This window comes from Amia ocellicauda, chromosome 5, assembly GCF_036373705.1.
Source record: "Amia ocellicauda isolate fAmiCal2 chromosome 5, fAmiCal2.hap1, whole genome shotgun sequence".
NCBI classification, from domain to species: Eukaryota; Metazoa; Chordata; class Actinopteri; order Amiiformes; family Amiidae; genus Amia; species Amia ocellicauda.
The window spans coordinates 29,104,462-29,128,763 of record NC_089854.1 but is presented as its reverse complement, the minus strand read 5'-3'; the positions used below and the strand labels follow the sequence as shown (position 1 = coordinate 29,128,763).

Genomic DNA, 24,302 nt, shown 5'->3' with positions numbered 1-24,302 from the left:
TTCAGATTTATTATTTTCTTATGCTATTCCATTGCTCTTGGCTGGGATTAGAGAACTGTACTAGAGAACTGTACTCTGTTGTGGCTTCATTTTTAGTAAGATGCCACTTTCTTCTAATCATAAATGTAACCTCTATAATGTACAGGTGTGTAGTTTGCTCTTAGCGGGTGGGTCAAAGTTTTGATTTTAATCCAGCCCCTTGCCAGTTCATACCACACATTTTCTATTGAAATGAGGTCTAGAGATTTTGATGGCAAATCAAGAACATGGATTTTGCCTTTCCTTTTGGTAAATATTTGAATGTGGGTTTAGGATTGTTATTCTGCTGGAATGTCCATTTGTGATGAATCTTGAGTGACAACAGCTTTTGACAGAGTTGTTTGTCATTTAATTGGCTAAAACCTCTTGCTGTCTTTTGGAATTAATCCATCCCTGTATTTTATCAAGGGTACCAGCTTCAGAGGAGGCAAACAGAACCTCTGCAGGGCTTCACAGTGTGTGTGGCATTCTATTCAATATAAGCCCGAGTTATTTTGAGCCTTATATAAAGCTGGCATAAAACGAAGAAGCTTGAATTAAAAATGTACTCCTGTGAATTGAGGCCATGAAGGAAACTGCACAAAAAGTGTTTGTCAATTAGAAAGTAATAACCACTTTGAGTTTTTAAAAAGGAAAAATCTCTTCCTTACTGCAATACCAGTAACCATGGCATGGCAATGTCCTCACAAAACTAATGCTTGTTTCTAGCATTTCATTTGTTGACTTCAAAACAATGCCAACAATTACAGGAAAGTGAATAACAAAGAATAATAATAATAATAATCATTATCATCATCATAATAATAATAATAAAACAAACAACAGAAATATAATGGTGCAAGTAAACTACTTTTATTTTGTGCTCATAGAATTGCAGGCAATGAGATTCATATTATATGAATCTTCGGACTTCAAGGATGTATCTGTCCCTCATTCTGCACTTTTCTCCTTTTGAAAAAGAAAGAAGTAAAAATGATTAATGACAGTATGACAAAACATTTTTAACTGCAAAAAATAAGGACAGTTTATGAGATTTTTGTGTAATCTGTAGATTTCCTTGTGGTTATTCAAGCTTTGCATGACAAATTAGTATATATTTTATAATGTAAACTGTGGTAATTAAGCATGACTTGCAATAAAAGTACTGTGCACAGGCAGTTATAGTTTTCAATATAAATACTAAACTAAGGTAAATCACAAATTTTGTAAAATCATCAGTGTATCTATGTTTTGTTTATAACAGGGATTCACTACATTGGTCATCCAGAACTACAGACAGGGACTTAGTTGCTAGGTGTATTTCACTATTAAGGATTGTGCTAATCAGATTTACAAATTGATGTTGACTGATGCGTTCATCATTTGCCAAACATTTCCTTATTTCAGGGGAAATGTAATCCAATATCCATGCTAATTGTACATTTTCACCTGGAATGAGGTGTTAGTTAATGAAGAAGCAGGTATATCATCACTCGTGAAACAACACCAAGTCAAATAGTTGTATTAAATATTGATGTTGAAAGGGGAATCCTAGTTATTAAAATATGACAAAGCATTTGCTTAAACATTTGATAACTTACAAAAAGTGAATTCTGGTTTAAATTCCTCCCTGATCAGGGTTTATGTAGGGCAAATACATATGTTTTACTTATGTTGTGTGCTATTACACTTTTACTTCATTGACTTCAGTTAACGGAAAATACCTTGCCAATTTCACGGCTCTTGGCTCTGAGCTTGTTGACCTGGGATTCAGAGATGTCCGCACGCTCCTCAGCTTCCTCCAGCTCATGCTGCACCTTCCTGAACTTGGAGAGATGGGCATTGGCCTGTTCCTCCTGATGGACAAAAATATATTTTTATAATCTAATTTACTCTGTAAAATACAAGGAGTGTTTAAATACTTTTAAAATCTCTGACTTACAGCTTCCTCAGCCTGTCTCTTGTAAGCCTTCACTTTGAGTTGCAGCTTGTCAACCAGATCCTGGAGTCTGTTCACATTCTTTTTGTCCTCCTCAGCCTGCAGGCAATAACAGGTTAATTCCACACACCGTATTATTGCAGACATTGACTTTTTGTATATCAGTGTATTTATTGGTTATAATTGGTACATTACCTGGTAGGTGAGCTCCTTGACTCTTCTCTCATATTTGCGGAGACCTTTAATGGCATCGGCTCCACGTCGTTGCTCGGCTTCCAATTCATTTTCCAGCTCATGCACCTAGAAATCAATCTGCATGTAAGTGCGGAGTTTTTTATGAATTGATTCGCCATTACATAAATACAATAACAGCCAAGTTACCCTGGCCTCCAGTTTCTGGAGCTGCTTCTTTCCACCCTTCATTGCCAGCTGCTCAGCCTCATCCAGACGGTGCTGCAGGTCCTTCACTGTGACCTCCAGGTTCTTCTTCATTCTCTCCAGGTGAGCACTAGTGTCCTGCTCCTTCTTCAGCTCCTCAGCCATCATAGCAGCCTAAAATTGTATTGTACATGTTTTAGGATTATTTAAGATTTTGGAAGTGGCATTAACGCAACAGTAGTTTATACTGGTATTCATCACCGTATTACCTAAAATAGAGTATAAATAAAATAAATGTAACTAGAGTTACATTATGATATGTTCTAGATCTTGCAGGTTGAATAATTAATGCCTTATTTAAAGGCAGCAGGAAATGCTTATACTAGTCATGTTACTCACATCAGTAATAGCCTTCTTGGCCTTTTCCTCTGCATTTCTTGCTTCTTGGACAGTGTCATCAACTTCACCTTGGAGCTGAGAGATGTCACTCTCAAGCTTCTTCTTGGTGTTGATCAGGCTGGTATTCTGAAACATCAGTAATATTTTAGCTGATAGTAATATAAATTGACATTGTAAATATAAAGCTCATTGGAGAAAAAAATCTACACATGCATTGTTTTTGATAAAGCAATAATACAGGAAACATATATATTTAATAAAATCTTCTTATTAACCTGGGAGTGCAGCAGCTGCACACGTTCACTGGCATCAAGCAATTCTTGCTCTGCCACTTTGCGGCCTCTCTCTGTCTGTTCCAGGGCAGCCCTCATTTCCTCAATCTCAGCCATCATGAGGGTGTTCCTGCGCTCCACCATGGCAACCTGTTCCTTCATGTCCTCCTGTCCTCTGATAGCATCATCCAGGTGCAGTTGGGCATCCTGATTAATACAAGGGGGGAAAATCCTTTTAGAAATTGAATATGATATATCCAGGTCTAACGAGAGCTTACATTAAATAATGTACCTTGAGTTGTCCTTGGACGTTCCTCAGTTGTTTCTGGGCCTCAGCAGCCTGGCGGTTGGCGTGGCTCAGCTGGATTTCCATCTCATTGAGATCTCCCTCCATCTTCTTCTTCACTCTCAGGGCATCATTCCTGCTCCTGATCTCAGAATCAAGAGCGCTCTGCATTTGGTCAACAATTCTCTGGTTGTTTCTCTTCATCTGCTCAATTTCCTCATCCTTCTCAGCCACCTTTCTTTCCACTTCTGATTTGACCTGGTTCAACTCCAGCTGCACACGAAGGATCTTGGCCTCCTCATGCTCCAGTGTGGCCTGTTAATAAGATAAGCACCGACAGGTTCATTCTTAGATGGTTGACTTGTTCATGGGCCATATGTGTGTGAATAATTATTTGATTAACATCAGTTTACCTATGGAATAAATAAATAACTTTTGGTAGTATTCGTCACATCAATAGTGTATATCATTTTAAAATGAATAGATTTTTTGTTCAGAGTAGAGTTTTTTTCACTTGTTACTCTTTTGAAAGTGGTGGGTTAAAATTAAAATAAAACTGTTCTTAGGAGGCAATTAGGAGATAAGGCTTGAATGGTTACCATCTCAAATTAATAACTATTGCCATAATTGCTGCGAACCACTGCCCCTTTTTTCCCCCTGCCTTATTTCTGCAGACCGCGCTTCCCCCACTTCGCCAGTCGATACTCGCCCCGCCCACCCCTGGACCGCACTTCATGCTGCTTTCTTTGTTTGAGCCCCTGCCCCCCCACAAGGCTGTGCATGGCACTGCTCTTTCTGGTAGTTGTAATGCTAGAACCAGTGAAGAGCCATTTTCTCCTGGTACTCATTATTTACTGTAAAATATAAATGCATTAATTTAGTTTAGCCTCTCACTTTTCACTTCTACACCTGCTGCATTTCAGAATATCTGAGGTGTTGTTTTCGATTAGCTGATACAGATTATTGTAGTCATACACTGTTGTAGTCCAATTGTGTAAAAAGTACTGCCGATTGTATGCCAGGTACCTCAGCCTCCTCCAGTGCAGTCTGGATTTCAGACTTTTCTGTCTCTGCTTGTTTCTTTGCTTTCTCCAGCTCGTGGATGGTCTTTCCAGTCTCACCAATCTGTTCAGTGAGGTCTGAGATCTCCTCTGTCATTAAAATAAGTGGAACAGCAATTGAACACAACAACACATCACAAATCAGAAGGGCATATAAATACATAATTTAATATGAATAGAGATCTGAATGATAAAAAGTATTTTTTGTATGTGTATTATTGCAAATACAGTATTTGTTGTCATGTGTAACAGCTAATATTTTTTTTTATTTGATGGTTTCTAACTTACGCTGCAAGTTCTTGTTCTCGCGCTTAAGGGTCTCAAGATGATCCAGAGCCTCTTCATAGGAGTTCTTCATCTTGAAAAGCTCAGTGCTTAGAGAGCGAGACTCTTTCTGAGCCGCCTCCAGCTCTGCCTGGCCCTCCTCAAACTTCTGCTTCCATTCTGCAAGGACCTGTCGTAATATGTTATTATGGCAGTAAAATATGTAGCCAAACATGAATTTCAATTCCTCATTATGCAAACTGATGAATTATTGTTTTTGTTTTCATCTTAGCATCTTTGTCAAATTTCCCAAATTATTGAATACATATTTAATCAATTTTATTGTATTCGACTACGTACCTTGTCAAAGTTCCTCTGTTTCTTATCAAGGGCAGCTGCTTGAGCGTTTGCTCTCTCCACATCAATCATGAGGTCTTCCACCTCACCCTGCAGCCTCTGCTTGGTCTTTTCCAGTGAGGCACACTTGGAGTTCACAGCCTCAATCTGTTCCTCAGCATCTTGCAGGCGCTGGGCAAGCTTTTTCCTGTGGGAAGATAGGATGATTAGAACAGACATTTAACTTTACATAATGTTTATGTAGCTAAATCCTCAACACTGTTAAGTAAACTGCGAGAACTAACTTGGACTCCTCAAGCTCCTCAGTGCGCTGGATGGCGTCAGTTTCATATTTTGTTCTCCACTGAGCCACTTCACTGTTGGCCTTGGACATTCCACGCTGAAGTTCAGCCTTGGCCTCCTGCTCCTCCTCATATTGCTCCCGGAGCAGGTCACAGTCATGGCGGGCTGATTGTAAAGCATGAGCCAAAGCACTCTTGGCCTGAAGGGAAAATGAACATATGGAGACATAAATAATATATATAATTTTACTTATATAGGCTATAATGAGTATAATACTGGCGTCCTGTACTGGATGTGTTCCTGCCTTATACCCTATGCCTGCCGGGATCGCCTCCGGCTTCCCCACGACCCTTACCAGGATAAGCAGTTTCGATGATGGATGGATGGATGGATGAGTATAATATTCTACTAATGAAAGTTTCAAAAGAATACATCACCTTGGTTTCTTCTTCCATATGCCTCTTCAGCTCCTCAATTTGTTGAGTGTAGGCCTGTTTCCCTCTTGTCAGTTGGGATACCATAGCTTCTTTCTCTTCCAGTTGGCGTGCAAATTCACCTAATGAACAAATAATACTGATATTAATGACTTTAGCTTACAATAGCAATAAAAAAGTAAATCAATACAACTTAGTATTTGATTGACATACCATTCTCTGTTTGTAGTCTTGCTTTTTGTGTATTGATGTCATTCATCTGGCGCAAAGTCTCATCACTTTTAGCCTTGAGTTCACTGAGTTGGTCCTCCAGAGTACGACACATCTTCTCTAGATTTGCCTGTCGTTTGAGATTATAATCAATATTCTTGAAACAATTAGAATGTATATGTATGTTATACTTGGAACTGACTGGGTAATTCTTTACCTTAGACTTGGCTACAGATTCCATGTTGCTGGAGAGGTCATCGATTTCCATTTTGTATTCGCTCTTCTCCTTCTCCAGCTTCTGCTTGACACGCTGAAGGTTGTCAATTTGTTCTCCTAATTCTGCCATGCTGTCGGCCTGCTTCTTACGGAGGGCAGCAGCGGTGGCCTCGTGCTGGAGAGTCGACTCTTCGAGGTCGCGGCGGAGCTTCTGGAACTCAGCTTCACGTTTCTTGTTCATCTCAATCTGAGCGGAAGTGGCACCACCAGCCTCTTCAAGCCTTTCACTGATCTCCTCAAGTTCCCTGGAAAGATCAGCCCTCTGCTTCTCAGTCTTTGCACGAGCAGCACGTTCAGCCTCAATTTCCTCTTCCAGTTCCTCAATTCGAGCCTAGAGTAAGGAAAAGTGTGAATAGATAGGTTGAAACAAGTGATAATAATCAAAGAAATGTCAATTTAAATATTTAAATTTGAAATGCATGCCTGGAGCTCCTTAATCTTCTTCTGCAGCTGAGCACCCAGAGCTTGTTCATCTTCAATCTTGCTGAGAAGCTGGCTAGATTCAAAGTCCTTCCTGTGATGTGCCAAATATATTTGAAATAAGTATTTTTACTTCATACTTTTACAAAATTGTATTCATATTTATTATTAATTCCTACTTCTTGATCTTCTCATCTGACTGTTGTTTGTCATTTTCCAGATCCATTATGGATTCCTGGGCTAGTTTCAGATCACCCTCCAGCTTTCTCTTGGCCCTCTCAAGGTCCATTCGGAGTTTCTTCTCTTGCTCCAGTGAACCCTCCAGCTTGAAAAAGAGACAGAAATAAAATGTTTTGAATAAAATTAATGAAGTGTCAGTTATTTGTTATGAAGTTGTAGTTGGGTCTCCAAATCTATTTTGGACCTATGACTTACATCATCCACTTGTTGTTCAAGCTTGGTCTTGGCTTTAGTCAGAGTGTTGACTTTGTCTTCCTCTGCTTGCAGATCATCCAGAGTCTGCTGGTGTGACTCTTGGAGGGCTTTCTTCTCCTTGGTTAACTTGGCAATGCTCTCATCCTGAGTGGCCATCTCTTCAGTAAGGTTTTTTACCTATAGGAGTTTTATTAAACAGACATAATGAAGACCTCTTTCTGATGGTGCATGTTTCTTTAAAATGTTAATTTCTTAAAATGTACCTTGTTTTCTGTGGCGTGTTTCTCCTTCTCCACTTTGGCCAAGGTGAGCTCTAAGTCATCAATGTCTTTCTTGAGCTCAGAGCACTCATCCTCCAGTTTCCTCTTCTTGGCAGTCAGCTCAGCGTTCATTTCCTCCTCATCCTCCAGTCTCTCTGTAATCTCCTTCACTTTGGCCTCGAGCTGGATTTTGTTCTTTATCAGTCCTTCACATCTTTCCTCAGCATCTGAGAGATTCTCAGTTTCCTGTTGATTAAATTACTGAACATTAGGAAATACAAAATGTTGCTATAAAGGTTCTTACTTTCATTTCTATTATATATTCAATGTTTTTTAAGTTTAAATAATATACAGTGTAACAGTTGGAAATACATTATAATTGTACTAAGACTTTTACAGTGTAACTATTCCCAATACCATATTTGTTTTGTATTTTTTCATATTGTCCAAAGCAGCAATATGCTTACAGCTTGCACTTGTAGCACCAGGTCATTCTTTTCCTGCAGCAGAGACACCATTTTCTCTTCAAGGTCCTTTCTCTTGGCTTCTGCCTTTGCCAGATCTTCCTTGCATTTCACAAATTCTTCCTTCATGTTGGCAAATTCTTTCTCCGCTTCTGCGCTCTTCAGAAGTGGCTTGATCTTGAAGTACAGCTTCATCCATGGCCAGTGTTTCACATTCATGAATGAGCGGATGTTGTACTGGATGGTGTAAATGGATTCCCTGTAGGAGAGATGGTTAGTTGTGCTTAGTAACTTCATAAATAATGCAACATATCAAAGAGGTGGGCAAGAGTAAAGCTGTAGTGACACATATAATAAAATTACACATATACAATCATGTTAGATGGAAAATATGGTTTCATAGATTTTATACAAGTTTTTATCATTAAGGAAAATTATTTAACAATTACGCTTGTTCTTAGATATTTATTCGGTATGTACGTTTTTGTCTTCATCCATAGCTTGAGAAACCATTTGATTCTAAGTTTTGAAATATGTTGCCACATTTTCCTGTTACCTCCTTTCCATCATTTTTTTGAACTCCACTCTCATCACGAAACCACGGCAAAGTGCCTGAGTACAGGTGATCAGTGCAGCCAGTTTTTCATCTCGCATCTCCTCAAGTGTACCCAGCAGGCCAGCTTTAAAGAACACCTGTAATTGAGGAACCAGAAGAGATTATGACTTATGACTTTATCATCACTTCTTTCTTGCTGATATACTTCAGTCATACTGCAATATTATTTCTGTGTACATTATGTAGAACTCATTGTCCACTTGATTGGTTTTCATATTGTGTTTTTTCATTGCTTTTCAATGTAAATGATAAATAATAATTACACATTATAGTCTTTGAATATTCCTGAGAGTCTAATGATTGTGCTTTTTCAATATATTGTTTGTATATATTTATATTTTGTATTGTTTCAACAACCAGTGTTTACCCTTTTTGGTCAATGTAGATGGAATTGTCCCACGCAGACATACTTTACGGATGCCTACCTTGGTGTGCCCAAATTTATACTGAGTGTGATCTACATCGATGGATCCCAAGAGCTTCTCTGAAGCTTTCTTGCTGTCAATGAACTGACCCTCTGGGATGGCACTAGCATTCAATACTTTGTATCTATTACAATATGAGAGAGAATAAAGTAGACCTTTTTGACACACAATAGGACAATATATATATAAGTATCTGTATATCTTCAGTTTGATCTTCTAATATTGTATTTTTCAGTACCTTTGCTTGAAGTCTCCGTAGAGGATTCTGCTTGGGAAACCTTTTCTGCAAATTCTGATACCTTCTAGCACACCATTGCACCTCAATTGGTGGATAACCAGGAAGTTTTCCATGAGACCTAGAATGACAATTAAATGTTAACAGTAAATAAAATCAGAATTGTATGTATTCAAATACAACAGTTTACTTGGATATGAATTATGTAAAGCATGTAGACAGCACCTGGTGTCTTTGATTCATTGGGAATCAAGCAACGCACAAAGTGAGGATGTGTGCTCCTCAAGTTAGTCATCAGCTTGCCCAAGTTTTCCTGTGTTGTGACAAGAGGACAAATTGATTAAATGCATTGACATAGTTTTCAAATGTTTTATGTTGCAACATAATTTACTTGTTTAATGGGGAAATAGGAGACTCAAGAAATATAGTCAATAGTAAAATGTTTACCCTGAAGAGAGCAGACACTGTCTGAAAAGAGCCGCCCTTCTTCTTGCCACCTTTCTTTCCACCACCGGCCTCTGTTAAAACAAATAAAATGATCAGTTATGTCAGGGCAATTCCTAAAATTTAAATAAGGATTTTTGTGAGAATGTAATACAAGTACATCACCTTCAGGTCCTCCATGGCTGGCATACAGATGAGCCAGCAGTTTGACAGAGGATTTCTGGTACAGCCCCACCACAGTGTCATTCAGGGGGTCCTTGTTCTTGTCCAGCCAGCCATTGACATTGTAGTCCACAGTGCCAGCATAGTGCACCAGGGAGAAGTGGGCCTCAGCCTTGCCTTTGGCAGGCTTGGGTTTCTGGAAACAGTTGGATTTCCCAAGATGTTGGTCGTAGAGCTTGTTCTTGAAGGTTAAGTCTGATGCCTTGGGGAACATGCACTCCTCTTCAAGGATGGAGAAGATGCCCATGGGCTGTAGAAATTTTAGGAAATTGATTAGAGAGAGAGAGATAGATGTAAAATTGTATTCATACATAACACTGGGTATTTTACCAACCTTCTCAATAAGCTCAATGCAGGCAGCCAAGTCCATACCGAAGTCAATGAACTCCCATTCAATGCCTTCCTTCTTGTACTCTTCTTGTTCCAGTACAAACATGTGGTGGTTGAAGAACTGTTGCAGCTTTTCATTGGTGAAGTTGATGCACAGCTGTTCCAAACTGTTGAACTATTCAAGATAAATTGAGAACAGCATTGTGTATGTTCATACAGCAGTTCATACTTGGTAATATAAAATTCTGCCCAGTTGTATGTAGCCAGAGAAAACACAGTTTTCCAATTTATTTTTTGAAAACCAATATGGAAATCACATTAAATCTTCAAATATCTTTTTCGATTAGATCATTTATTAAAACAAAATAATATTACTCACATCAAAGATCTCAAATCCTGCAATATCCAGCACCCCAATGAAGAACTGTCTTGGTTGCTTGGTGTCCAACATCTGATTAATGCGGACAACCATCCACAAGAACATTTTCTCATAGACTGATTTAGCCAGGGCACCAACTGCATTGTTGACCTAGCATAACAGAATTACATTTACACAAAGCAGGTCAGAATGTAGCACATTTCACAGCATGGATAAACTCTGAGGAAGATATATTAGTGTCTGAATACCAGACTTCCATACCTGTGGAACAGTCTGCCCCTTGGTCACATACTCATTTCCGACTTTCACTCTGGGGAAGCACAGGGCTTTGAGCAAGTCAGCTGAGTTCAGGCCCAAAAGGTACGCAATCTTATCAGCCACTGAAACCAAAAATAGCAAGTCAGGTATTGTCATAAATCACTACATTGTATCCTAGATTGTGTCGGTTTCAAATCCAGATCATGACTTTCTTTGACTATAGGTGGACGTTTATGGTGGATCCAAAATTAATGACCGACAGTGTCTTCTGTTGAGTAGAGTTCAGTGCAGTATGACATCCAAAGTTCCTTGTAAATGAGCTGCTGCTGCTTAGTCCCTATGTGAGTTGAGATTATGGAAGTTCTATTAATGAAGCTACAGGGTTCATTGAGAGGTCTCCAGGTTATAGGAACCCTTGACAACTTTATTTGTTTTCCAGTCTACATATTCCATGTCAAAATTAAGAAATGTATGAAAACCAAAACATAAATCTGAAGTTTACCCTCAGTGCCATCAGGTTCAGCCTGCTCCTCACGTTGTTTCTGCTTGAACTTCATATTACCGTGGTGCATCACAGCACCAGTCAGCTTGTAAATGCCTGTTTTCTCCTCACTTGTAAACCCCAGAATATCAATGGCAGTCTAAAATATTAAACATTAGATAATAAATAAATAAATAAATAATAATAATTAAATATTACAGCTTCTACCTGATTAGCTAGTTAATAGCACTTACATCTGTGGCAACCAGCTCCTCTTTGTCATCAATGCTGGCCACAGAGATCTGACCCTGGCTGATCATAGGGAAGTCATAGGGATTGGTGGTGATCAGAAGCATGTCTGCATGAAAGAAAAATATACATGTTTCAAATACAGCAACTGACATTATAGGAAGGTTTCATTATCTCTATTCACTCATTAAAATAAAAGATCTTACCAATAAGCTCAGGCTTGTGGTTGGTCATGATCTGATAAAAGATGTGGTAGCTCCTTTCATCAGACAGCTGGAATGTTACTCTGGACTTCTCCAGCAAATCTGTAAGATTTCTTTTAATTTTAATTTTGTTACATTTTTAAAGATTAAAACATTAATGTTTTAGGAGAAATAAAATTACTTACAAGTCTCAATATCAGCAGAAGCTAGTTTTCCTGTAGTTCCAAAATGGATTCTGATGAATTTACCCTATTTGAATAAAATAAGACAAAATTCAAATACTGACCATGTAAATGGCAAGCACTTCATTTATTATTTGAGACTAGCATTTGATTTTTGACTTACAAAGCGAGAGGAGTTGTCATTCCTCACTGTCTTGGCATTACCAAAAGCCTCCAGCAGAGGGTTGGCTGAGATGATTTGATCCTCCAGGGTTCCCTATGAAGGACATTAGACCATTAACAAGGGTGTTAAAGCTGGGCTCTCCTAAACTATTCACCCAACATAAGGAACACTATCTAACCTGCATTTTGCCAGGATCTGGAGCTTTCTTTTCCCCAGACACTGCGATTGTCGCAAAGTACTGGATGACACGTTTCGTGTTCACAGTCTTTCCAGCACCAGATTCTCCACTGGGGGCAAAACAAAACAAGAGTTAATCTCATGTCCTTCTAGTGCAGGAGGAAATAAATAAATACATACTGAAGTAATCTTACGTAATCAGGACGGACTGGTTCTCACGATCTGTAAATACATATGAAATACAGCTTAAATAAGTACTTAAGTTTCATGGTTCAATTCAAAATTGTTATTGAGTGTACAATTAGAGTGATTTGTACAGTATTTACCAGTGAGCATGTTCTGATAGGCATTATCAGAGACAGAGAAGATGTGTGGTGGAGCCTCCATGCGCTTTTTGCCTCTGTACGCTGTCACAACTTCTGGGTTGTACACTGGGAGCCACTTGTAGGGGTTCACAGTTACACAAAACAGCCCAGAGTAGGTCTGAAATAGTATAATTCAGAACTTCACTACACAATTCAGATGTATTCAACGATACATTTATGATTTAATTAATGAGTTTTTTTTTTTTTTACCCCAGTTTCATTGACTTACGTAGATCATCCATGCTGCGTAACGCTCTTTGAGGTTATACAGCACAGAGGCTTCATTGAGGTGGGTCATCATCGCCATGTCCTCAATTTTATCAAACTTAGGAGGATTCATGGGGAAGACTTCATCTTCCTTAACTGTTAGAGTCTGAGAGACAAAGTTGTGCTTATTAAGTAGACTAGTTCACCTGGATGAATGAAAAATAAGGCCTTTTGCAATCATACCATAGATACTACTTACTTGGCCTCCCTCTGTTTTTACAGTGGCTTTGCCCCCTTCTTTGCTCTGGAGAGTACCTTTAAGGTACAACTCCTTGGGCTCAGACACAAACACAGCAGTTTTAGCATCAAAGGGTTTGTTCTGAGCCTCAATTCTCTCCCTCTCAGGCTTCCTCAGGTATATGGCAGCCGGGCCAAAAACGGCCATCTCCGCGTCTGTACTCATGGTGGCAATTTGCTGTGGATTTAAAGCATACAGTTACCAGACACCAGGAATTGAAACTACAGGAGTCAAATACAAAAAGCTTGTAATTCGAGCAAGCTCTACACCATCTAATTCAGAGATCAATCCTAATATGTTGTGGTATATTGAGATGAGAAACAGATATTGCAAAGGAGATATCTAACAACATTTAAACTGCTTTCACATAAATTGGGAGTACAGAAGATAGAATTGAAAGACAAGGTGAATAAGTCTGTACTTTAATTATTTCTCTGGTTAAAAAACACATTGGTGTTGAAGTCATCTGAACAATTTTGAAATACAAGATAAAATAGAAGATTTCATATACCTTTTATCTCATGGTATGTTACACTTTCCAAGTTTTCCTATCGTTGTCACAATCCTATTTACTATAATATATTATTATTTTATACAATCTGATGTCTTAAATAATCAATAAACTAGTATGTTCTTTGTTTATGTTTTGAACTTAATTACTTTCCATTACCTATAGATGTGACTAGCAGAATTTCAAGTACTGTCACAATAACACTTAATTTGCTTTATTTTAACTAGTGTTTTCTTTTCTTAATAACTTTTTACCTTTCAACCAAGCACAGGAAGATAGTTGGAAACTCCACACCACTGCAAAAATAGATTAGAAAACAGTGTTAGAATCCTTTTTATCATATGGAATCTTTTGCTCACATCAAAATCAGTTTGACGGATAGTTTAACGTAAATGTAAAAAACCCTTATTTTTTAATCCTATTGCTCAAAAGTGAATGGAATTGGTGAAAACAACAATTTTTTTTACATTTTTAATTTATAGCATAGTTATAATTACAGTAAAGTATTGAACAGGGCTCATTTCCTTGTATTATTTATTGTATAGTGTCTCTGCAGTGCCCTATTAATTCTATTGAAGGTACAAATCATCATCTAGATTGGAAAGCATCTTACCACTACTTGGAACCTGATTGCTTCTCTAAGGAGTGGGAGGGTCACAGGAGCTACTTTTATTGAGAGCCTTTTGCTAGCTAAGCAAAAAGCTCATCTGTATTTGGTCATGTAACACTGAACCATCTCTCATTAGACTACATTAAAGCTTGCCACACCAAATTTAATTTTGGATCAAGTTGCTTTTTATGGTAATGATGATAGGATTAATTTTGCCTCATTGCCAGATAATGTGAAATTAATATTCTAAGGATGCTTTTAATTATTGGTTGATTTGCTCCACCTCTTGGATGGTGTGTGTTTTACTAAGTCATGTTAAACAAATCAGCATTTGCTCCTTGTATTCGTATGAACATCTTCAGCTTATCTTAACTATAACAATTTGCCAGTGTTTTGGGACACAACCACTGGCTTGAGGAATAAAATATCTAGAAAATATAAGATAGAAAACCAATGTTTGCATTCCTAAAGCATAGTTTTACTGTACTGGAACACAAGGTGTTGATTGCTGCTGTGTTAAGAAGATGGTACTTTTCACATTAGTTTTCTCATTGATGTTAGACTGCAGTGGTCCTGTAAGAATCTCCTGATCCCTTTAATTGTTGGATATAGTTGTACAACCTAGTGTTGAAAACCATTTGTAATTCTTGAGAATAAGTCACAGTTGAGTTCCTTCCTGATATGCCTCACATATGGTATATGATGTTTAATCTGAGGTAATCAAGTTTAAAAAGCATTCAAATAATTTGCACTGAAAAATAGCATAGATAGGAGCTGAGTTGAATGAAATGTGATGTTATTTAGCTTTGGATGGGAAGGAAGTCTAAACTACAAAATAATCAAGAAAAATATAAAAAAAAATCAAATGTGGATACCTTATATACCTTATATATATACACACACACATATACATACACAGTGAGGGAAAAAAGTATTTGATCCCCTGCTGATTTTGTACATTTGCCCACTGACAAAGACATGATCAGTCTATAATTTTAATGGTAGGTGTATTTTATCAGTGAGAGACAGAATAACACCAAACAAATCCAGAAAAACGCATTTCAAAAAAGTTATAAATTGATTTGCATGTTAATGACGGAAATAAGTATTTGACCCTTTCGACTTATTACTTGGTGGCAAAACCCTTGTTGGCAATCACAGAGGTCAGACGTTTCTTGTAGTTGGCCACCAGGTTTGCACACATCTCAGGAGGGATTTTGTCCCACTCCTCTTTGCAGATCCTCTCCAAGTCATTAAGGTTTCGAGGCTGATGTTTGGCAGCTCGAACCTTCAGCTCCCTCCACAGATTTTCTATGGCATTAAGGTCTGGAGACTGGCTAGGCCACTCCAGGACCTTAATGTGCTTCTTCTTGAGCCACTCCTTTGTTGCCTTGGCTGTGTGTTTTGGGTCATTGTCATGCTGGAATACCCATCCACGACCCATTTTCAATGGCCTGGCTGAGGGAAGTAGGTTCTCACCCAAGATTTGACGGTACATGGCCCCGTCCGTCGTCACTTTGATGCGGTGCAGTTGTCCTGTCCCCTTAGCAGAAAAACACCCCCAAAGCATATTGTTTCCACCTCCATGTTTGATGGTGGGGATGGTGTTCTTGGGGTCATAGGCAGCATTCCTCCTCCTCCAAACACGGCGAGATGAGCTGATGCCAAAATGCTCGATTTTGGTCTCATCTGACCACAACACTTTCACCCAGTTCTCCTCTGAATCATTCAGATGTTGGCAAACTTCAGATGGGCCTGTACATGTGCTTTCTTGAGCAGGGGGACCTTGCAGACGCTGCAGGATTTCAGTGCTTCACGGCGTAGTGTGTTACCAATTGTTTTCTTGGTGACTATGGTCCCAGCTGCCTTGAGATCATTAACAAGATCCTCCCGTGTAGTTCTGGGCTGATTCCTCACCATTCTCATGATCATTGAAACTCCACGAGGTGAGATCTTGCATGGAAACCCAGACCGAGGGAGACTGACAGTTATTTTGTGTTTCTTCCACCTGCGAATAATCGCACCAACTGTTGTCACCTTCTCACCAAGCTGCTTGGCGATGGTCTTGTAGCCCATTCCAGCCTTGTGTAGGTCTACAATCTTGTCCCTGACATCCTTGGACAGCTCTTTGGTCTTGACCATGGTGGAGAGTTTGGAATATGATTGATTCCTTCTGTGGACAGGTGTCTTTTATACAGGTAACGAGCTGAGATTAGGAGCACTCCCTTTAAGAGAGTGCTCCTAATCTCAGCTCGTTACCTGTATAAAAGTCACCTGGGAGCCAGAAATCTTGCTGATTGATAGGGGATCAAATACTTATTTCCCTCATTAACATTTAAATCAATTTATAACTTTTTTGAAATGCATTTTTCTGGATTGTTTTGTTGTTATTCTGTCTCTCACTGTTAAAATACACCTACCATTAAAATTATAGACTGATATTTTCTTTATCAGTGGACAAATGTACAAAATCAGCAGGGGATCAAATACTTTTTTCCCTCACTGTATATATACATACAAATAAATAATCACTGATTACACTGATGGATGAAGGTCTGCACAGATATTTTCACCATGCATTGCATTGGCTCCACCCATTGCCATTTTATAATCTTCACTTTGTCAATGTAAAATCACTGATCAAAATATAATGTATTGTTTTCGTAAGTTTGTTTTATTTATTTTTAATTGGCATACCTCACAGAATAATTCATTAACATTATTTAATTGTAGACAAAATATGAAAGGATACTATCAAACAACTGATTTGAGCGCAAGTTTTATGATAAGCTCAAATGAAAGTGGGCAGCAAAAATTACAAATTTCATGAATCAACAAATTTCCAGAAAGATGAGTCATTCTCCCATGTGAAATAAAATAGTACACCTGCCACTGTGATTGAGTCTTTTATGTTCAAATTCAAACAGAGTGTATGACACCTTTGGGTGTTATGGTGATGCTGTCTCATGAAATCCTGAATGTAACTTTCTGTTTTCTCAGCTAATCTTTGCCTGCTAAACTACAAAGTGCTGGTGGCTCCTATTGGTGCTTAATAATAGCTCATAATTAAAATTGCAAGATGTTGCTTCTAATACTGATGTAATCCTTTTAAAATGCAGAGCACTTCTAAACGTAACTTAATATAGTTGAAGATTTGAAAGGAATGAAAATATTACATTTGATACTTATTTTAATAACTATAATTACAGGAATATCAGATGTGTACCTTTTATACATGTCTTGCAATTGCTGACAGACATGCATGTGTATTGCAAGATATAAGCAGTTCTCCTAAAGTAAATACGATTAAGGTTTTGCATTTTTGTAGTTGCAACTCCTTTAAGAAAGAAAACCCTGTTTTGTAATCTTCTTTCAGTCGACACATTAATACTTGAAAACAGATTTTATTACAGACACATTAAATGCCATCTGTATGTTAACTATGCAATCCACTGATACTGGAGATGGATCCTGTCTGGGTGGCTGTGGAGGAGTCCAAAAATGCTAGTGGTTAATTTTCAGAGTCTTTGCCAGGTAAATGATATAGCTGACTAGCTAACTAGAAGGTTCTCAAAACTTTTCCTGTTCTCTAAGGGTACTCCTGCTAGGACATACATACAGACAGACATACATACATACTACATACAGTCTGCTTCTGGGAAAGAGCCAGGCTGTTTTGTAATACTGTTCATTTTGGATGATGCAATGTTCAGTGGTACTTTTGGAGTTAACAGTGGATAAAAGTGAATATGAGGTTTGGATTAAGTTCAGTAAAGCCCTTTATAATCAATAGTATTTCTTATCGGGCTGCATCTTTCCACATCATTGTGTATGAACAGCTGTGATGAGCTTGTCTATGGAGGCTTATAGCAAAAAGAGGTGAGATAACTGATAAGGTCAGGTTTCTTACAACTTGGAGAGTGTATGTATTAAGCAAAAGATGTATTTAAATCCCTGTATTATGAAGGAAAACACAAGCTTCCAAAGCTTTAATTTGTGTTCTAAATATACTTCAGTTAATGCTGAGCTCACACATTATTTTTATATGAAGGTTCAGGCATCCTGCCTCAGTAAATTACTCAGCAGATTGATATTAATATGCTAGATTGATTTTGCAGCAGCTTGTTATTTATGACTCATAATTACTGAAGGTGACCAATGTAAAGGTGGCAATAAAAGTAAAATTTGACAGTGATCTGAATCAGGATCTGACAAAATCCTGATTATATGCATTTGACCACAAGCCCTTAATTAAATTACATTAAGTGGATGTACTGTAATAGTATATAAAAGTGACAGTTCCATATATAGAAAATATTCTAGAATTTTCTAGAAGCTGTGAAAGAGCTTTGACCATGAGTGCCTTTCATCTGTGCTTTAGGTGTTCACTGAGCACTGAACAATTAAATTATAAAACTTTCCACTAATTGTAGACTTGATGTTCTTTTACATTTTTGTTTTAATCTTATGGTCAGAAATATATGGCTTTTTAAAAATTCCTGGAGATATATGTATATATGTTGAGATCATTGTGAAATAATCATTATTATATAGGCCTAAAATGTATGATACAACTTATTTTATAAGACATTTATTTTTCTCTTTAGTGTTTTACCTTATTGTTTTTTATTTTTGTATACATTAAATTTGTTCTGGAATTTGTTTTATGTCGGTGTTTCCATGGCACCCAGTGGTGTTTTTCGCTTTGTTTATTTTTTATTTTTGTACTGATAAATGCTATACTTGTTCCTGCAAGTGTAATTGGTATAAGCAATTGGTTGTGTTAATTGTAGCTTTGCTTTTTCTGATAAGAATAATTCATCAAATTGATTTGTGCAATCTTCCTCTGTCTGAAAGTGTTGTTAGGAATAATACACATCTGTAGTTCTATATATTAAGAGAGACAGAATAGCAAAGACATTATACTACTACAGGCTGATTCTGTTTAAATAACATTTGATTTCTTCCAAGTTGACACAAATCAATGGTGTTATTTTATTACAGCTAATTTAAGACCACATATAGAGATTGATAAATGGTGTATTGGTACTAGCTGGAAGTAGATTCTGTATTTTGGGGGATAATTCACATTATCTGTAGTATACGCCTATATCTTTGTTTTGTTTTTCTGCAGTATCTTGTACTTCTCATTAAATAAAGTTGTAAGTAATTCAGCCATAAAATACTCTACTCTGATTATTAACCAACATGGAACTGTATGTGTGACATTGTTTTGTGACAACTATGTACAATAACTGTTTAAGGTGCCTAGATCAACTTAAACTATCAACTAAGCTATCTGTATCTTGATAGGAGATTATATGTGGGTTTAGTTGAAACTTCAACTAGAAATACTAATAAGAAATATTATTATTATCATCAACTTATTTAAAAACAAATACTGTATTAAAACCATCTGTCTATATATTTGTCTTAGTGCAATCAAGTGTGGTGACAAAACAATAGTTAAAGTAAAATTGAAATAGAACGCAGAAGGTGCTGGAAGTTGAAAAACTGGCCATTCGTTGCTTATGAACTTCCAGGGACAGCTGCAGCTGAGGAAATACAGTGCAAATGGCTTAGCTAGAGTGGCTCTTATATTGGCTTCAACATGTTTGTAATTTGAAGTAATTCCATGAAAGCAGGAAGGAATATGCAAGTGAACTATTTTTATTCAGTGCTAAATAAGCTTGAACACAATAAGATTCATATTGTATGACTCTTTTGGAGTACACACACTGATTTCCTTCATTCTTCTGCTTCTTTGCCCTTTTAAAACAAACAAACAAACAGTATTACTTTGTCAGAATTTTCTCAAGCTCTGATTAACATATCAAAATATTTACTTTGATTCACTTACAGTGGGGGAAAAAAGTATTTGATCCCCTGCTGATTTTGTACATTTGCCCACTGACAAAGAAATGATCAGTCTATAATTTTAATGTTAGGTGTATTTTAACAGTGAGAGACAGAGAAATGCAGAAAAATGCATTAAAAAAAAGTTATGAATTGATTTGCATGTTAATGAGGGAAATAAGTATTTGACCCCTTCGACTTAGTACTTGGTGGCAAAACCCTTGCAGGCAATCAAAGAGGTCAGACGTTTCTTGTAGTTGGCCACCAGGTTTGCACACATCTCAGGAGGGATTTTGTCCCAGTCCTCTTTGCAGATCCTCTCCAAGTCATTAAGGTTTCGAGGCTGACGTTTGGCAACTCGAACCTTCAGCTCCCTCCACAGATTTTCTATGGGATTAAGGTCTGGAGACTGGCTAGGCCACTCCAGGACCTTAATGTGCTTCTTCTTGAGCCACTCCTTTGTTGCCTTGGCTGTGTGTTTTGGGTCATTGTCATGTTGTCACGACCCATTTTCAATGCCCTGGCTGAGGGAAGGAGGTTCTCACCCAAGATTTTATGGTACATGGCCCCGTCCATCGTCCCTTTGATGCGGTGCAGTTGTCCTGTCCCCTTATCAGAAAAACACCCCCAAAGCATAATGTTTCCACCTCCATGTTTGACGGTGGGGATGGTGTTCTTGGGGTCATTCCTCCTCCTCCAAACACGGCGAGTTGAGTTGATGCCAAAGAGCTCGATTTTGGTCTCATCTGACCACAACACTTTCACCCAGTTCTCCTCTGAATCATTCAGATGTTCATTGGCAAACTTCAGACGGGCCTGTACATGTGCTTTCTTGAGCAGGGGGACCTTGCGGACGCTGCAGGATTTCAGTGCTTCACGGCGTAGTGTGTTACCAATTGTTTTCTTGGTGACTATGGTCCCAGCTGCCTTGAGATCATTAACAAGATCCTCCCGTGTAGTTCTGGGCTGATTCCTCACCGTTCTCATGATCATTGAGGTGAGATCTTGCATGGAGCCTCAGACCGAGGGAGACTGACAGTTATTTTGTGTTTCTACCATTTGCGAATAATTGCACCAACTGTTGTCACCTTCTCACCAAGCTGCTTGGTGATGGTCTTGTAGCTCATTCCAGCCTTGTGTAGGTCTACAATCTTGTCCCTGACATCCTTGGACAGCTCTTTGGTCTTGGCCATGTTGGAGAGTTTGGAATCTGATTGGTTGATTGCTTCTGTGGACAAGTGTCTTTTATACAGGTAATGAGCTGAGATTAGGAGCACTCCCTTTAAGAGAGTGCTCCTAATCTCAGCTCGTTACCTGTATAAAAGACACCTGGGAGCCAGAAATCTTGCTGATTGATAGGGGATCAAATACTTATTTCCCTCATTAACATGCAAATCAATTTATAACTTTTTTGAAATGCGTTTTTCTTGATTTTTTTGTTGTTATTCTGTCTCTCACTGTTAAAATACACCTACCATTAAAATTATAGACTGATCATTTCTTTGTCAGTGGGCAAACGTACAAAATCAGCAGGGGATCAAATACTTTTTTCCCTCACTGTTTGTATGATTATGTCCAAGGTCTATATGAGAAATAATGAATAACTTATTATTTAGGCTAGTATAAAAAAATACAGATCTATAGTCACAAAGCAATTATTGTTACATGCACAAAAAAGTGACAAAAAAATGAAATTATACAGAGCATAACCATATACGTGATTGATATTTATTTATTATGTTTTACACAAGAATATATATATGAGCTAACTGTTAAAGGAATGTATTTCCTTCTCAGAGTGTTCTTCTAATATTTCAACTCACTTTAGAGCTCAAATCGCGGCTCTTGGCTCTGAGCTTGGGATTCTGCGCCTTCCTGAACTTGGAGAGATGGGCATTGGCTTGTTCTTCCTGAAAGAGTAAATTGTATATTAAATGCATGTGTAACATCATTTCATAGATTAAAGGAGGAACCACTGAAATTAAGCTTACAGCCTCCTCTTGTAAGCCTTCACTTTGAGCTGCAGCTTGTCAACCAGATCCTGGAGTCTGTTCACATTCTTCTTGTCCTCCTCAGCCTGCAGGCAATAACATTACACACGCTGTATTATTGCAGAAATGGACTTTTTGTATATCAGTGTATTTATTGGTTATATTTGATACATTACCTGGTAGGTGAGTTCCTTGACTCTTCTCTCATATTTGCGGACACCTTTAATGGCATCGGCTCCATGTCATTGCTCGGCTTCCAGTTCATTTTCCAGCTCACGCACCTAGAAATCAATCTGAATGTAAGTGTGGAGCTCTTTATTGTATTTCTGTAATGGTGAATCAATTCATATCAGCAAATTTACCCTGGCCTCCAGTTTCTGGAGCTGCTTCTTTCCACCCTTCATTGCCAGCTGCTCAGCCTCATCCAGACGGTGCTGCAGGTCCTTCACTGTGACCTCCAGGTTCTTCTTCATTCTCTCCAGGTGAGAGCTGGTGTCCTGCTCCTTCTTCAGCTCCTCAGCCATCATAGCAGCCTGAAATTGTATTGTACATGTTTTAGGATTATTTAAGATTTTGGAAGTGACATTACCGCAACTGTAGTTTATACTGGTATTCATCACCGTATTACCTAAAATAGCTACTCACATCAGTAATAGCCTTCTTGGCCTTTTCCTCTGCATTTCTTGCTTCTTGGACAATGTCACTCTCCAGCTTCTTCTTGGTGCTGATCAGGCTGGTATTCTGAAACACCAGTAAATATTTTAGCTGATAGTAATATAAATCGACATTGTAAATGTTCAGCTCATTGGAAAAAAAAAAATCTACACATGCATTGTTTTTGATAAAACAATAATACAGGAAACATTTATTTTAAATATAAATATAAATATAAATATAAAATTGTCTTATTAACCTGGGAGTGCAGCAGCTGCACACGCTCACTGGCATCAAGCAATTCTTGCTCCGCCAATTTGTGGCCTCTCTCTGTCTGTTCCAGGGCAGCCCTCATTTTCTCAATCTCAGCCATCATGAGGGAGTTCCTGCGCTCAACCATGACAACCTGTTCCTTCATGTCATCCTGTCCTCTAAGAGCATCATCCAGGTGCAGTTGGGCATCCTATTCTTTAAGAAACCAAATGCCCCATGGGAATTTACATAAGTCATTGCTACAGGCTCCATACCTTGAGTTGTCTTTGGATGTTCCTCAGTTGTTTCTGGGCTTCAGCAGCCTAACAGTTGGCATGGCTCAACTGGATTTCCATCTCATTGAGATCTCCCTCCATCTTCTTCTTCACTCTCAGGGCATCATTCCTGCTCCTGACCTCAGAATCAAGAGCGCTCTGCATTTGGTCAACAATTCTCTGGTTGTTTCTCTTCAGCTGCTCAAGCTCCTCATCCTTCTCAGCAATCTTTCTATCCACTTCTGATTTGATCTGGTTCAGTTCCATCTGGACACGAAGGATCTTGGACTCCTCATGCTCCAGTGAAGCCTGTTATTACATACATTGGATAAAACCATTTTATTTGAACTGTTGGTGGGCTATGTGGGGTGTTCATGAATTGATCATTTAAATTTGAAACTATATTTATGGATAGTACAAAACAAATCTTTTGAGGTGAATACAGATGTATTTGTAGAAAACATGGCTTTCAAAGAGAAGTCTGCTATAATTTTGCATTGTATTTTTAGTACCTCAGCCTCCTCCAGGGCAGTCTGGATTTCAGACTTTTCTGTCTCTGCTTGTTTCTTTGCCTTCTCCAGCTCGTGGATGGTCTTTCTAGTCTCACCAATATGTTCAGTGAGGTCTGAGATCTCCTCTGTTATACAGACAAGGAGATCAATGTTGTAGCACTTTTTCTTAATTGAATTTTCACAAAAATGTTTTCAAAATTACACTAGAGTTGCTGTTCTGTGTTATTACTTACTCTGCAAGTTCTTGTTTTCTCGTTTAAGAGTTTCAAGATGATCCAGAGCCTCTTCATAGGAGTTCTTCATCTTGAAAAGTTCAGTGCTGAGAGAGCGAGCCTCTTTCTGAGCCGCCTCCAGCTCTGCCTGGCCCTCCTCAAACTTCTGCTTCCATTCTGCAAGGACCTGTAATTATATATTGTAAAACTAATACATTATTTAACCAAAAGTTCCTCTGTTTTTTATCAAGGGCAGCTGCTTGAGCGTTTGCTCTCTCCACATAAATCATGAGGTCTTCCACCTCACCCTGCAGCCTCTGCTTGGTCTTTTCCAGAGAGGCACACTTGGAGTTCATAGCCTCAATTGATTGTAAAGCATGAGACAGGGCATTCTTTGAAGAGCCTTGAAGAGAAAACAACCATACACAGAATAATAATTA

General features: G+C 38.3%; 1 protein-coding gene and 1 pseudogene across 1 annotated transcript; both read right to left on the bottom strand.

The window, feature by feature from the left end:
* Nucleotides 1-954: 954 nt before the first annotated feature.
* LOC136750002 (myosin heavy chain, fast skeletal muscle) lies at nt 955-13,160 on the bottom strand. Its single transcript, XM_066704703.1, has 39 exons — nt 12,951-13,160; nt 12,714-12,857; nt 12,446-12,602; nt 12,314-12,341; nt 12,121-12,229; nt 11,943-12,035; nt 11,783-11,846; nt 11,601-11,699; nt 11,400-11,503; nt 11,167-11,305; nt 10,655-10,786; nt 10,407-10,543; nt 10,032-10,202; nt 9,641-9,947; nt 9,479-9,549; nt 9,257-9,344; nt 9,035-9,152; nt 8,797-8,920; nt 8,312-8,448; nt 7,759-8,014; nt 7,295-7,537; nt 7,032-7,208; nt 6,776-6,921; nt 6,600-6,690; nt 6,118-6,507; nt 5,904-6,030; nt 5,694-5,812; nt 5,259-5,455; nt 4,978-5,161; nt 4,642-4,807; nt 4,319-4,443; nt 3,299-3,607; nt 3,010-3,213; nt 2,735-2,860; nt 2,339-2,509; nt 2,153-2,257; nt 1,961-2,056; nt 1,743-1,874; nt 955-987 (listed from the first exon to the last, which is right to left on the bottom strand). The coding sequence occupies exons 1-39, from the start codon at nt 13,152-13,154 to the stop codon at nt 970-972; spliced, it is 5,808 nt and encodes a 1,935-aa protein (XP_066560800.1). The 5' UTR covers nt 13,155-13,160; the 3' UTR covers nt 955-969.
* Nucleotides 13,161-21,789: 8,629 nt separating this feature from the next.
* LOC136749024 (myosin heavy chain, fast skeletal muscle-like) lies at nt 21,790-24,055 on the bottom strand (annotated as a pseudogene).
* Nucleotides 24,056-24,302: the final 247 nt, after the last annotated feature.